Source organism: Mustela nigripes, chromosome 14 (genome assembly GCF_022355385.1).
Source record: "Mustela nigripes isolate SB6536 chromosome 14, MUSNIG.SB6536, whole genome shotgun sequence".
Lineage (NCBI taxonomy): Eukaryota > Metazoa > Chordata > Mammalia > Carnivora > Mustelidae > Mustela > Mustela nigripes.
Genome location: NC_081570.1, coordinates 15323162 through 15336634, shown reverse-complemented (window position 1 = coordinate 15336634; position 13473 = coordinate 15323162). Strand labels below are relative to the sequence as shown.

At 60.6% G+C, this 13473-nt stretch overlaps 1 protein-coding gene across 1 annotated transcript in view; it reads left to right on the top strand.

Moving 5' to 3' along the window:
* RAP1GAP (RAP1 GTPase activating protein) overlaps positions 1-12747 on the top strand; it is a 50012-nt gene extending 37265 nt beyond the window's left edge. Inside the window, 12 exon segments of the mRNA XM_059376560.1 lie at positions 54-125; positions 719-805; positions 1245-1382; positions 3539-3670; positions 5544-5621; positions 6584-6693; positions 7649-7762; positions 9321-9444; positions 10332-10434; positions 10863-10966; positions 11719-11875; positions 11878-12747. Coding sequence (XP_059232543.1) covers positions 54-125; positions 719-805; positions 1245-1382; positions 3539-3670; positions 5544-5621; positions 6584-6693; positions 7649-7762; positions 9321-9444; positions 10332-10434; positions 10863-10966; positions 11719-11875; positions 11878-12035 — 1377 coding nt within the window. The 3' untranslated portion in view covers positions 12036-12747.
* The last annotated feature ends 726 nt before the right edge of the window (positions 12748-13473 follow it).

Sequence of the window (13473 nt, the reverse complement as noted above, 5' to 3'; positions counted from 1 at the left end):
GGGGTCTCTGGCTGGGGTGTGGACTCCACAGCAACTGCTGCTCTCCCTTCCAGGTCTCTGTCACTGCTAGAGACGACGTGCCCTTCTTTGGGCCCCCCCTCCCGGACCCCGCTGTGTTCAGGAAGGTGAGAGGCAGCCCCCAGGCCCCGACACGGAGAGAGCAGGACGAGATGGGTGGGGACACCTTCTGCTATAAGTGGTCCTGAAGCCCCACCGTGTGCCAGGCCAGCTGGGCTCCCCTAACCATGTAACTGGGGCCTGGCTTCTCATTCAAAGTGATCTTCACTTACAAAGCCACAGAACAAAGTGCACCATTGTTTTAGATTTCTCATGGGAGACTCTGTGGCCTTTCCTAATAGCTATTATCTTTTTGGCAATTAACAGTCTTCTTTCTTCTAAAATGTCTGGGAAGGGGGCACACGTTTCTCTTACCTGTCGGGCCCTGGCTTCACTTCTCCCCCAGACTGAGGCATAGGAGTGCCAGCTAGCTCCTTAGCACTGTGAAGTTTCCTCTCCCGAGGGGTAGGCGACCATGAAGGGCACAGGGGACCCTCACAGGTACTGAGGCCAAGGAGCGCCCTTCGGGAGTGAAGAGAACGACCCCAGGGCCCCAGCAAGGCACAGCTCAGGGACTCCAGCCCCTGAGTCACTGGGGTGCAGCCCCTTGCCTCTGTGTTCATCTGAGCACCTTTCTCCTCTCCACACTGGGGGCTCGCAGGGGCCCGAGTTCCAGGAATTTCTGCTGACAAAGCTGATCAATGCTGAATATGCCTGCTACAAGGCAGAGAAGTTTGCCAAACTGGAGGTGAGGATGGGCTGTTGGGTTGAACCCCTCCCCCTAACCTGGGATGTCAGCCCGGCCCCTGGGGAGGGAAGTGCCACCTTCAGACTTTGGCCTGAGGGAGAGCTGTCTGGGGCGGGGGTGGATTTACACGTGAGCAGGGCTAGGGTCAGGGGAGAGGGAGTAGGGAATTTCTAGGAATATGTGAGGAATGTCCCAGGAGGCGCCCGCAGGTGGGCGGCTGGCACAGAGGACACCGTGCGGGAGGGGGAAAACTGGGGTTCGGGACGGGAGGAGCCCTGGGGGCTGCTGGAGCTGCGGAGGGGCCCAGGGGGAAGACAGCGTAGGCTCCCAGAACCCAGGCTCACCCCCTACTCACTCGGAGAAGGCGGACAGGATTCTAATTGTGGAACGAAAGGCGGATCACTGCGCTCTCTCCTGACGGCCCCCACCTGGCCCACAGGAGCGGACACGCGCCGCCCTCCTGGAGACGCTCTATGAGGAACTGCACATCCACAGCCAGTCCATGATGGGCCTGGGCGGTGACGAGGACAAGATGGAGAACGGTGGCGGCGGAGGCGGCTTCTTCGAGTCTTTTAAGGTGAAGAGCCAGGGTCTACCTGGAGCGGAGGGGCGGGGGCGTGTCCAGGGTGGAGTCAGGGGCGGGGTTACAGGCGAGGCGTGGGGGTGTGGCCGGAGGCGGGCTCGCAGTGGGGTGGAGTCGGGCCAGGATCTATCTGGGGTGGGGTCGGGGGCGGGGTTATGAGAAGGCGTGGGGGTGTAGCCAGAGGCGGGCTCACATGGGGGGGGGGGGGGGGGGGGGGGGGGGGTCGGGGGCGGGGTTAATAAACAGGGGTGAGATGAGTTGGGAGCTAGGTGGCAAGTACCTGGGTGGTGTCTGGATAAAGACGAGCTTCGGGGAGGGCGGGGGACCCTAGGTTTTAGGGTGGGGCTCTAACTTGGGAGGAGTTAATGATTGGAGGCAGAGCCTAGACTTGGGGGTGGAGTCTACTTGGGAGTTCTGCGAAGGTGGAGCCTTCTGGGTGGCAACCAGGTGCCTCTGGTGGTGGCCGCCAGGTCAGCAAGCAGAAAAGGGAGGAGGAGGTGTCTGTTCTCAGAGGGAAAGTCTGAGGTGCAGTCTGTGACCTGAGTGGCCATAGGAGAGGGACGTGGCCTGTGACCTGGCTGTCTCTGGTTTGGTGAAGTCCTGGGTTTATTCCCAGTTCTGCCACTCACCAGCTTGAGCATCCTCTGAGCCTCAGTTTCTTTCTTTTGTTTTATTAAGTTTTATTTAAATAATCTCTACACTCGGGGCACCGGGGTGGCTCAGTGGGTTAAAGCCTCTGCCTTTGGCTCAGGTCATGATCCCAGGGTCCTGGGATAGAGCCCCGCATCGGGCTCTCTGCTCAGCAGGGGGCCTGCTTCCCCCTCCCTCTCTCTCTGCCTGCCTCTCTGCCTGCTTGTGATCTCTGTCTGTCAGATAAATAAAATCTTTAAAAATAATAATAATAATCTCTACACTCGATATGAGGCTCAAACTTATGGCCCCGTGATCAAAAGTTGCATGGTCTTCCCATTGAACCGTTTCTTTATCTACTGGGTAGGGCGGTGACAGTTTACCTCCTATAACTGTTGAAAATTATTTGTGAAGGAGTTATGTTTGTGCGATATAAGTTCAAAAGCAAAATGCAAAACGCTGCCCGTCTCCCTCAGCAGTTGCTGTCCAAAGTAAGAGGTAGAGGAGGGGGGAGCTCCTCTTTCCCCCTCAGGTTCTGGACTCCCCCCGCAGCTGCAGGTGCCCAGGCGGTGGCTTCCTTGCCATTTCTCCTTCATTCAAGGTTGGGAAAATGCCCACCCTCGGGGGCACCTGGAGGTGCGTCACCTCAGGTGAGGTGTGCCTCACCCTCAGCTCAGGGCAGGCAGCAGAGCTGGAGATGTTGGTTTGCAATGGGTTTGCATAAGGGGATTGGTCCAGCTGCCTCGGCCTGCCCTGGACTTGGGCGAGCAGACTGTCTTTGAGAAAGGAGCCAAAGGAGAGCCGTGCCTGTGCCCACTGGAGACAGGGAATTGGGGGGTGGTAAAAATGTCTCTGGGGTGCCTTGAGGGGGATGGGGCTCGGTGGCTCCACATCTCTGGTGGGTGCTGGACAGTAGACCTGGATTAAGTCAAAGAATTTCTCAGAGGCAGCAGAACCCACAGTTAAGGTTGTGTGATTTGGACTATGGGTTCTAGGCTTATCTCGTATATGTAAAATCGGCACGGTAACAGTGCCTACCTCGTAGGGCGGATCGACTGAGTGACCGTAAAGTGCCTGGCCCCGTAGGAAACATTCAGTACAGACTGGCCGAGAAAAGCAAGGAAGGCGAGAGGGAGGAAAGAAAAGAAAGTAGGAGAGAAAGACCTACAGGACCCTAAGAGCAGAAAACTGAGGTTTCTGGAGGGTTCTCTATGCATGCTCTGGTCTTGCCCCAGCAACCTCTGCAATCCTTACAACAGCCATGTGAGAGTCTAGGAGGCTCAGAGAGGTGCGGTGACTGGTCCAACATCACCCAGCAAGCTGGTGGCAGAGCCAAGGCCCGAACTACCCTTAGGCGACATGTGGGCTTGCCCCTCCTATGGCCTCCCAGACAGAGACTTCCTCGGGTTACCTGGAGTGGCACTGGTGGCGAGGGACCAGATGCCTGGGCTCCTAGGTTTCCTGGGGGGAGAGGGGACCTCAAAGTCTGTGCCTCCTCCACTCCCACCCCACCTTCACAGCGGGCCATCCGAAGCCGCAGCCAGTCCATGGATGCCATGGGACTAAGCAACAAGAAGCCCAACACCGTGTCCACCAGCCACAGCGGGAGCTTTGCCCCCAACAACCCCGACCTGGCCAAGGCAGCTGGAATAGTGAGTGCCCTCCCCCGGCAGGCCTCAGCTCTCCCCCGCCTCTGGGGCCTGCCCTGCACCCCCCCCCATTGCCCTGCTGAGTGCCCATCCTGGGTTCTAGACTGAATCCAGCCACTGCTCCCCATGGGGGGGTCCAATGTCCAGGCCACGACAGTGGGGTGCTGAGAGCCTGCAGCCCCCTTCCAGCTCCTCATCCCCCCCTCCTGGTCCCTTATTCAGGTGACTTTCTGCGGGTCTGCTCTGGGGCTACCTCTGTATGACTTTCCTTACTGAGCACGTACTGTCTATCATGTGCTGGGAATGGGGCTGCTTTGTGGGCACCTACTGTCAAGCCTTGGGTTGCTGGGAGCACTACTGTGTGTCAGGACCTGGATTTCTGTGTGAGCGCCTGCCGTGTGCCTGGCCCTGAGATGCTGGTGGGTACTTACTGTGTGTCAGGACTTGGGCTGCTCTGCGAGCTCCTGTTGTGTCAGGACCCGGTTGCTGTGTGGACGTGTACTGTGTGAGCTACAACCGTGGGCCTGAGCCTGAGTGTCTGTGAGTACTTACTGTGTGTCCGTTCCTGGGCAGCTGTGTGGGCATCAGCTCTGTAAGTGTCCACTGGATGCCCGTCCCTGGGCTTTTGTGTGAGAACCTACTATGCATCAGGAGATGGGCTTCTGACTCCTGACCGAGCACACGGTCCATGCTAAGCCCTGGAGATGGGGGAAATTTCGCTGCGTGTCAGGAAGCGAGCTGTGGTGTGAGCGTGTTCTCTGTGAGCCCCTTCTTCTGCGCGCCTGGCCCTGGGCTGCCATGTGAGCACCTACTGTGTGTCGGGGCCTCTCTGGTTGTGGCTGCCTCTCGTGTCAAGAACTGGCTTCTTTGCGAGCGTCTCCCAAGTGAGCACCTCCTGTGTGATTACTTCCTGTCTGCCATCCTCTGCGGGACTCTGCCGCTAAGACTGGGGGGTGTGCTGGGCACACGGGGTGGATGAGGCCTTCAGCTCTGGGCCCATCTGCTTTCCACCACCCAGCGTCCGCCCCGGCATGGCACCTGCCACTCTGCTCCTCCCCATCCTGCCATCTTTCTTCCATCCATCTGTCCGGCTGTCCTTTTGTCTTTCATTGACTGCATGCTGCATGCCAAGCCCTGTGCTCCATGCTGTGAGGCTGTGTCACGTGGCAGGAGGTATCCCCCCCCACCCCATCCCCCAGCCACCCCTGTCCCATGGTCTGGCCTGGCCCGGGGCGGGGGGGCAAGGCAGGGCCTCTGCTGGCCTGCAGTCACCAAGCCTACTGTCCCAGGAGAAGCAGGCTCACCCCCTCCCTTCCCGCCGAGTGGCCCAGCCTCCTGTGGGTGCTGTCAAGGGGCCCCGGGGCCGGGCCAGGCCAACAGCACCCACCAGGGCAGTAACCAGACCCATTTCTGTTTTTGTTTTTGTACATCTCTCTCTTCTGCTCTTACTCCTTTTCCTTCTGCGTCTGTATCATCCCTCTCCCTCCCTACTGCCCCCGCCCCCCACGGACACCTGTCTCTTCCCTCCTCCCGCCCCCGCCCACACTGTTCTCTCCCTGCTTTCTCCTTCCCGCCTCCCTGTTCTTCCTGGCTCTGTCTGTCTGCGTTTCTCCCCATGACCCGGTTTGTGCTCCCCAACCTGTGTCTGTCCGCGTTCCTGTCTTTGGGCCCATCTCTCTCCTCCATCCGCTGTCCTACCCCTTCCTGGCCGTGTTGTCTCTGCCAACCCACTGCCTCACTGTCGACTCTGTTTCTCTCTGTCCGTCTGTCCTTCCCCCCGTTCCCTGTCTTGCCTCTCCCGCCCCTTCCATCTCTCTGTGTGTCTCTCTCCACGTCTGTCTGTTTCTCTCTGGCCCTGCCCTCTGCCGCTTGCCAGTCATTGCTTATTCCCGGGAAAAGCGCGAGTAGATTCGGACGCCGGGGCAGTGCCATAGGCATAGGAACCGTGGAAGAGGTTGTCGTCCGCGGGGCCGCCGGCTCTGGAGGCTGCCTGCACGTGCTGTTCTCTGCTCGCTCTCAGGACGGAGGCCATATTGGGGACGTTGCCCCGCACCTTCCCTTGGGCCGGGCCCGGGGCTGTGCAGGGTGGAGTGCCGGCAGCTCGGGCTCGGAGGCCTCATACCTGGGCCCGAGCCTGTGTACCCCTCCCCCCAAGCCCCCACTAGGGGCTTCTGGCCCTGCCCTGGCCCTTGGGACCCTGGCCTAGTCCCTGCCAAGATCTGGTACCCAAAGACCCTATGCCCAGCTGCACGTCCCCCAATATCGCCAGTTCTGCATGGAACGCCATTCCTCTCCTTTGCCCTGATTCCCCCCCCCCCCCCCCCCCGCACCATGAACCGGCCTGGGGGTTCCTGCCACTCCATGCCTCCCTGGGGCCCACCTTCCTGCCTCCTCAGAGAAGCCGGGGTCTGCCTCTGGCGCTGGGGCCTAGCGTGCTGAGTAACCACGGGAGGGAGGGTGTCTTTCAACCACGGGGCTAGTATCTCCTCCAGCCAGTTTGGAGGTTCCAAGGTGGGGCGGGGGCTTGTGCTGCAATGTCCACCCTCTCCCCGTGGCCCTGAGCCGTCTCCCGGTCCCAAGACAACGTGGGCCAGGGGCCTGGGAGCCATGCTGAGGTCTCAGTCCCTTCCCATCCCGGCCCAGAGTGGCAGCCCAGCCTCCTCGGGTTCCTGCCCTTCTCCTGGACTGAGATTCCAGGCCCCATGTTGCTGTGTGCTCTTGGGGGGCCCTGGCCCTCACCAGGCCTGTTTCCCTGTCTGTGAACTTGGAGGGCTATCTCTGGAGGAGATTTCTCTCATCCTTTCTTGCTCCATTGCCTCTGCTTCAGGGCCTGGGGCAGCAGGGCCCCAGGTGGCATGTGGGGGGCAGTGGCTCTCCCAGGACAGGTGGGCACTGAGTTGGGGCCTTTCCCTGCAGTCACTGATCGTCCCTGGAAAGAGCCCCACAAGGAAGAAGTCGGGCCCGTTCGGCTCACGCCGCAGCAGTGCCATCGGAATCGAAAACATCCAGGAGGTGCAGGAGAAAAGGTGGGTGGGCAGGTCCTCTGTCTCCTCCAGCCCTTCCCCTCCTGTGCGGTGGCAGAGTTAGGCATGCAGGAGGAGTGCCAACTCCTCTGCCCCCTGTCCCTCTCTGGGCACAGCTATGCAGCCAAGCACTGTGTGCCAGGTCCTTGGGCCAGCTCGTTATCTACCGTGCGATGCCGGCTTTGGTCAGCGGGTCTGCTGGCTCCCCAGCGGGTCACACCTTGCATGGCACCAGGGTGCAGGGGCCTGCCCAGGTCACACAGCCAGTGAGAGGTGGAGCTGAGATGGACAGCCTGGCCTGTGGGGGTTGCGGGGCGACACCTGTGTGGGGAGAGTGCAGGTGGCATACCTCAGCAGCAGCAGGACAGCCCCTGGGAAGCAGAGGAGAGGTCCTGACTGTGAATTCTGCCTCTACCACGTTGGGGCTGGGTGACCCTGGAAAAGTCACTGGACCTCTCTGAGCCTCACCGTCCCAATTTGGAAAAAGAGTCTAAGAACACAACAGAGCATGGGGCGGCTGTAGAGGTGTGGTGTGGGGCATGTGACACAGGACAGGTGGCCCGGGGCTCAGGAGTGGAGGTGGTACCATCCTCATGGCCACGGGAGCCCAGAAGCCTGTGAAACCTGGGTTCAGATCTTGACTTTGCCATGGAGCTAGCTGTGCATCACGGGGCAGATTCCTTCCCGTCTCTGGTCTCCAGTTGCCTTCCTCATGACAGGGATAAGGAGGGGAGAACTGGAGGAGTGTCCTATCTTCCATAGATGTTCCGGCACACCGGCTCCTTTCCTCGGCCAGGCCAGCCACGCTGCTGCAGGGACCGCCCTGGGGTTGGCCCCTGAGGCTATAGGCTATGGGGATGAGGCAGGAGGCACCCGTGACCTCACCACCTGGGCCTCATTCTACCTTTGATGCCAGGCCCGGTGCTGAATCCCCCCACTGCCCCCGTGTGCCCCGCAGGGAGAGTCCCCCCGCCGGCCAGAAGACCCCAGACAGCGGGCACGCCTCACAGGAGCCCAAGTCGGAGAACTCATCCACTCAGAGCTCCCCAGAGATGCCCACGACCAAGAACAGGTTGGGGTTCGGGGCACGCTGAGCCAGGGGGCTTGGACTCACCCTTTCCAGTCTCTGCGTGGGCCTGGGGCTGCCCGTTGGGCACCAGGGCTTTGTGTGTTGGACACCAGGGCATCAGGGAGGTCTGGGCACTCTCACAGGTCCTCCTTTGACACACACCAACCGAGAGCTTCATTCATGCCAGGCCCCAGGCCAAGCTCCAAATCCAATAGTGAGCTGGGCATGCACAGCCCCTGCCCCATGGAGCTGACACTGCAGAGTAGCGTAACCTGATGAGCTGTTTCTAGCTGGTGACACAAGACAATAAAGCAGGGGAGGCAATGAGGACTTACTGGGGGGGGGGGGCAGGTAGTTGGTGCTCAAGAAAGACATCTAGAAATGAGGGAGGCTTCAAGTGAGAGCTGAGTGAGGAGCCAGCCCTGGCAAGACTGGCATGGCAGAGGGAAGAGGGCTCCAGGCAAAAAGCACAGCAAGTGCAAAGGTCCTGAGGCATGCTTGAAGGATAGAAGAGTGGTGCGGTTGGAGCTGGGTGAGTGAGGGGCTGGGCCCAGGCAGACTTTGTGCTGGGTGATGCTGGGGATGTCAGAGGTGGGCAGGGGCTAGATCCTGACTTTGGAAGCCATATAAGAATTTTGCATTTTACTCTAAGTGGGGCCAAGGAGGACCCTTTGGGATTTTAGTTCAGAGGAGTGATGCTTTCCAAACTGGTTGTGGTTGCCATGCGAAGAGGTGGGGTGGGGAAGAACGGAAGTAGAGAGAGGCCACCCCTCTCTCCAGTGCTGTGGCTCAGCCTCCTCTGTCCTGGCTGTGGGAGTGTCTAGACTCCCAAACTGTGCTCTCCTGAAGAGTCAGGCCAGTGAACAGAGGAGGAGGAATGCACAACAGGGACAGGGACAGGGGGGGACAGGGCTTGCAGACCCAGAGTGGGGAGGTCCTTTCCCACCTCGAGAGGAGGAAATCAGGGAGGAGGAGACCCTCAGCTGAGTTTTGAAAATTTGCTTTTGGGGATTTGAGGGAAGGAGTGAGACTCCAGGAGACACAAAGTGCTGAGCATGGAACAAAACTGAGAGGGTTGAGAGTAGACTGTGGAGTTGGAAGGCCTGGGTCCTAACCCCTGTTCTCCCACTTATAGCTGGGTGACCTTGGGCTATGTGCCCACCCTCTCTGAACCTCGGTGTTTCCTTATCTGTAAGATGGGTCTTTTAATGATAACCATGGGATAACTCCAGTAACAGCACTTGAAACAGTGCCTGGCCCAAAGCAAACGTACCCTGGACCAGAGTTTCTCTGTGAATAGTTATTATTACTGAATACCTCGCCAAGGAAATTAGACTTTATCCGGGCTGATGGGGAAACACAAGAGGGTTTTGCTCAGGGGAGAGGTGTGCTCAGACCCATGAATTAGGAAGGACAGCCGTGGGGGGAGGCTCTGAGGCCTGGGCAGCTGTCGTGGGGGCCACCGAGGTGCCTGGGTGGCTGCAGGCTGGGCCTCCCAGGGCAGGGAAGCGGGGTGCAGGGCCCGGAGCAGACACAGGCTGACAAGGTGCTGTCTGCGCAGAGCGGAGACGACAGCCCAGAGGGCAGAAGTGCTGAAGGACTTCTCCCGCTCCTCGTCCAGCGCCAGCAGCTTCGCCAGCGTGGTGGAGGAGACCGAGGGTGGCGACGCGGACGACACAGGCCTGGTGAGAGGCCCAGGGAGCCGTGGTGGGAGGCAGCCCTCTGGTCCCTGTAGATACTCGGGGCAGAAACGTGGTGTGTGGGTGAGATGTGGGTGTGCTGAGATGTGATCAGGGGACCCAGCCCAAAGGACTGATGCAGACGAATGCTCCCTTACTCTGAAGCCTTCCATGGCTCCCCATTGTCACCCCCAGAGAGCCCCATCTCTAAGGGCTCCATTGAGGAGCCGGTCCCTCCCCAGCCTGGTCTGGAACACTCTCCCTGTCTCCTCTTTCCCCCTTTGTCTGACTGACTCCTATTCATCCTTCCCACTCGGCCTCCCATCACCTACTCCTGAAAGCCTTCCCTGATTTTCTAGTCCCAGGATAGGTTGGGAATCCCCCTTTTCATGCTCTCACAGCCCCCACCCCGGGGCTTTGCCTTTAGCGCCCTTGTGTCATTCTTCATTCAGCAAAGCTCTAGCAGCCCCCTCTTCCTTGCCAGACCCTGCTCCAAGTGCTGCGGATGCAGCAGGGAGCAGGGCAGACCATGGCCCTGCCCGTGGGGCTCAGAGTCTGGAATTCTGCTGGTCTCTCCACAGCCTGACTTGCCTCCTAGACCTCACTGTCTGAGGGCAGGGACCCTGCCTGCTTTCTCTCATGGGGGTTCGGCCCAGGATAAACCTCAGAATGTTTGCTGAATGAATGAATGAGCGTGTGTGGTGTTCCCCCCCCACCCCCGCCCTCCTGTGGTCTCGCTGGGGCAGATGTTGCTGGGCCCCCATCCTCTTTGCAGGGGGACGAGGGTGAGGAGTTCTGGATTGCAAACAGAGGAGGCCAGGAGATGGGCCCGGAGCCCCGCCAGCCCCTGGGGGAGAGCTGACCCCCCTCTTTCTCTCTTCCCCCATCCCCAGGAGAGCGTCTCATCCTCAGGGACGCCTCACAAACGGGACTCCTTCATCTACAGCACGTGGCTGGAGGATAGCGTCAGCACCACGAGTGGGGGCAGCTCTCCAGGTACCAGGCCACAGGCAGCTTCCCCTGCCAAGCCCCCCATGTGGCAGGAGGGGGACCGGGAGAGGCCCCGAGGGCGGAGACCACGCCTCCCGCCCCAGGCGGTGGGTGTGTGCCAGGCCTGGGCCCCACCCCCACCAGACCACGCCTCCCGCCCCAGGCGGTGGGTGTGTGCCAGGCCTGGGCCCCACCCCCCCACCGCCGGGACCAGCGGTGGGTCATAATCTCACCAAGAGGGCTGCTGCCTTCAGGAGGGCTCTCGGGGGATGATGGAGGAGGGGTCAGGAAGGGAGGAGAGGGGGGTTCCCTGAGGGAGGGACTCGGTGGGGGCGGGGGCGTGGAGCACCGGCGCCTACCGCCCATCCATGCCTCACTCTCCCTGGTGCCTCCCCGCGGCCAGTGAGGTGGCTCCCTCCTGCCCCCCTCCCCAGGCCCCTCACGGTCACCCCATCCCGACGCCGGCAAGTCGGGGGACCCTGCGTGTCCCGAGATCAAGATCCAGCTGGAGGCGTCTGAGCAGCACATATCCCAGCTGGTAGGTGCGGCCGCCCGGGGGCTGCCCGGTGAGAACGCTCCCCCAGGAGGGGGTCTGCTGCTGGGGAAAGGGGACAGGTGTCCAAGGGGACTGGGGGTGGACGCCAGACCAAGAGGTCCCCTGAGGCCAGGAGGGGCTGGGTTCATCTGGCCCCGGGGGCAGCCCGTGTCTTCTGCTTGTCTATGTCTCCTGCCGGGTGTTGTCATCTGTCCTGTGTCTCCTGCCCCGTGTTGTCATCTGCCCTGTGTCTCCTGCCCCGTGTTGTCCTCTGTCCTATCTCCTGCCTCACCCGCACTCTGTCCGCGCAGGGCTGTTAGCCAGGCTCCCGTTCTGAAGGTGACACTGAGCAGGTCAGACCCAGTCCTTGGCTCTTGTTTGGTGTGGAGAGGGCGGGAGGGGGCGGGGGTGGGCGGGAAGGGGGCGTGACTCCTCCTTGTTCCTCTACCGTCTATGGATCTGGATTGGAACCCTCTGCCCCTCAGGGGTTGGGCGGGACTCTGGAGGTGACTGGCCCCTGTCCGAGACTTGGTTTCCTTATCAGTGTAGTGGGTCCAATAGCTGCTGCCTCACCTCCAGCCACCAGTTGCTGGGAGGATTTGGTGGGAGCCAGCGATGGACTTGGGAAAGGGCCTGGGGGATTCCCAGTGGGACCGGAAGACCCGGAGATAGAGCCTGGGACCAACCGAAGGGGTGGGCCCCTCCCGCTTCTCTCTCCTTGCTTCATGGCGTGTTCATCTCCCTTGACTCTGCAGATGACGCGGCAGAAGCACAAGGTGAAGATGCTGTGTCAAGTCCAGGTGGCTAGGCCCTCTGCCCCCAAGGCCAGCACCAGCCTGTGGGCTGTCCCCTGCCCCCACCTTGGCCACCCGTCTGGGCTGTCTCTGCAGGGCGGAGCCATCCAGACCTGGGAGGGGGAAGCTGCTGGCATCATCCCAACCCCCCCGAGGCTGGGGCAGGCTGTGATCAGTTGAAGCAGGACCCCAGGCCTGGCTTGCCCCCACCCCAGGCCCTTCATCACACCTGGGTGCCCCTCTGGACTCATGGGGAACAGGGTGGGAGGGAGGACTGACCTATCTCCGTGCATACGCAGCCTACTGTGGAGGCAGTGGGATGTGAAGTCTGGGGGAATGAGCGCTGGGCTGGGAGTCCTGAGTCCTGGCTTCCAATTTTGGTTCTGCTGTGTGACTTTGGGCAAGTCCCCGTCCCTCTCTGTGTACCTCTACTGCAAATGGACAAGATTATTTCAGAGGTCATTGAAGACTGTGATTCCATGCACCTGCCCCAGAATGGGGGCTATCCTCCTAGGGGCCCCCATCACCCTACCTTGCTTCTTGGGTTCCCTGGGACCCCAGGTGGGCTGAAGCGCTGGGAGCTGGCTATGCCCGTTGCCCCTCCTGGACCCTCGAGCTCTACCACAGGTCCTGTCCACTGCCTCCACCTGACAGACAAGTGTCCCCCCGAGGGGGAGGGGGACCCATCTAGCTCCTCAGCCAGCACCCAGCTTAACCCCTGCCATCCCATGCTCTGGGCACTCCAGGTCGAGGGGTCTCAGCTGGCCTAGAGTTATGGGCCTCGCCTTTGCGCCCCCCACCCAACTCCCACGGAGGGGGCAGCCAGGCCCAGCTGCTGTGAGTCCACATCCTTGTGTGTGTCTGTCCACACTTTTTAGGCACCACACCAAAGGCCAGCCTTCCGGCCCCAACACCCATTTTGGAAGCCCCTGTGGCTGTGTGTATGTCAGTAACAGTTGTACAAAATAAATTCTATTTATCGCTATTGTACCCCGGGTCGGGCCTGGCTTTGTGCGAACCAACCGACTCCAGACAGATCTCAGTGGCCCCGGGGTACCAGCCTGTCCGTCCCCTTCACCCCACCCTTCAGAGCTGCAGGGGTACCTCCATGGCCAAACTACGGGTTCTGTGTGCTTCCCTCCCATCGTGCTGCCCTTCCATCCACCCTGCTCCCCGTCTGCGTAGCGGGGGAGGAAGACCGCTCTGCGGTCAGGCTGACCTCGGTTTGAGTCCCGGCGCCAAATATTTCTAGCTGGGGGGCCTTGAGAAACTGGAGCCACGGTTTCCACTTCAGTGAAATGGGAGCGAGAGTATCTGTCCCCAGGGCTTGTGATGGGGGTTCCTCGAGCTGGTGTATAGCAAGCACCTGGCTCACTGGTACACAGTGGGTGCTGGGTGATCCGCCTCCGGCTCTCCTTTCGGTCGCTCAGGGAAGCACAAGAATTTCCTCAATATGGCCACGAGGGGGCGCCAAGGGATCGCTTACCGGGACGGCGGTGCTGGGCAGTTACAGTAAGGGTACTGCGTGACCGGGATGTGCACAAACCTGGGTGGGGGGGCCAGCCTGGGTGAGGGAGCCGTGGAGCAGACTCCGCAGCAGTGCTGCCCGAGCATCCTGGAAAAGCCTAAAAAGGGTCCCTGGGCCAGGGTTCCGCAGGTGCAAATGTGGTGGAGCCGACTGCCTGGAACTGGGAAGGGAGCTTTTATATATATGGT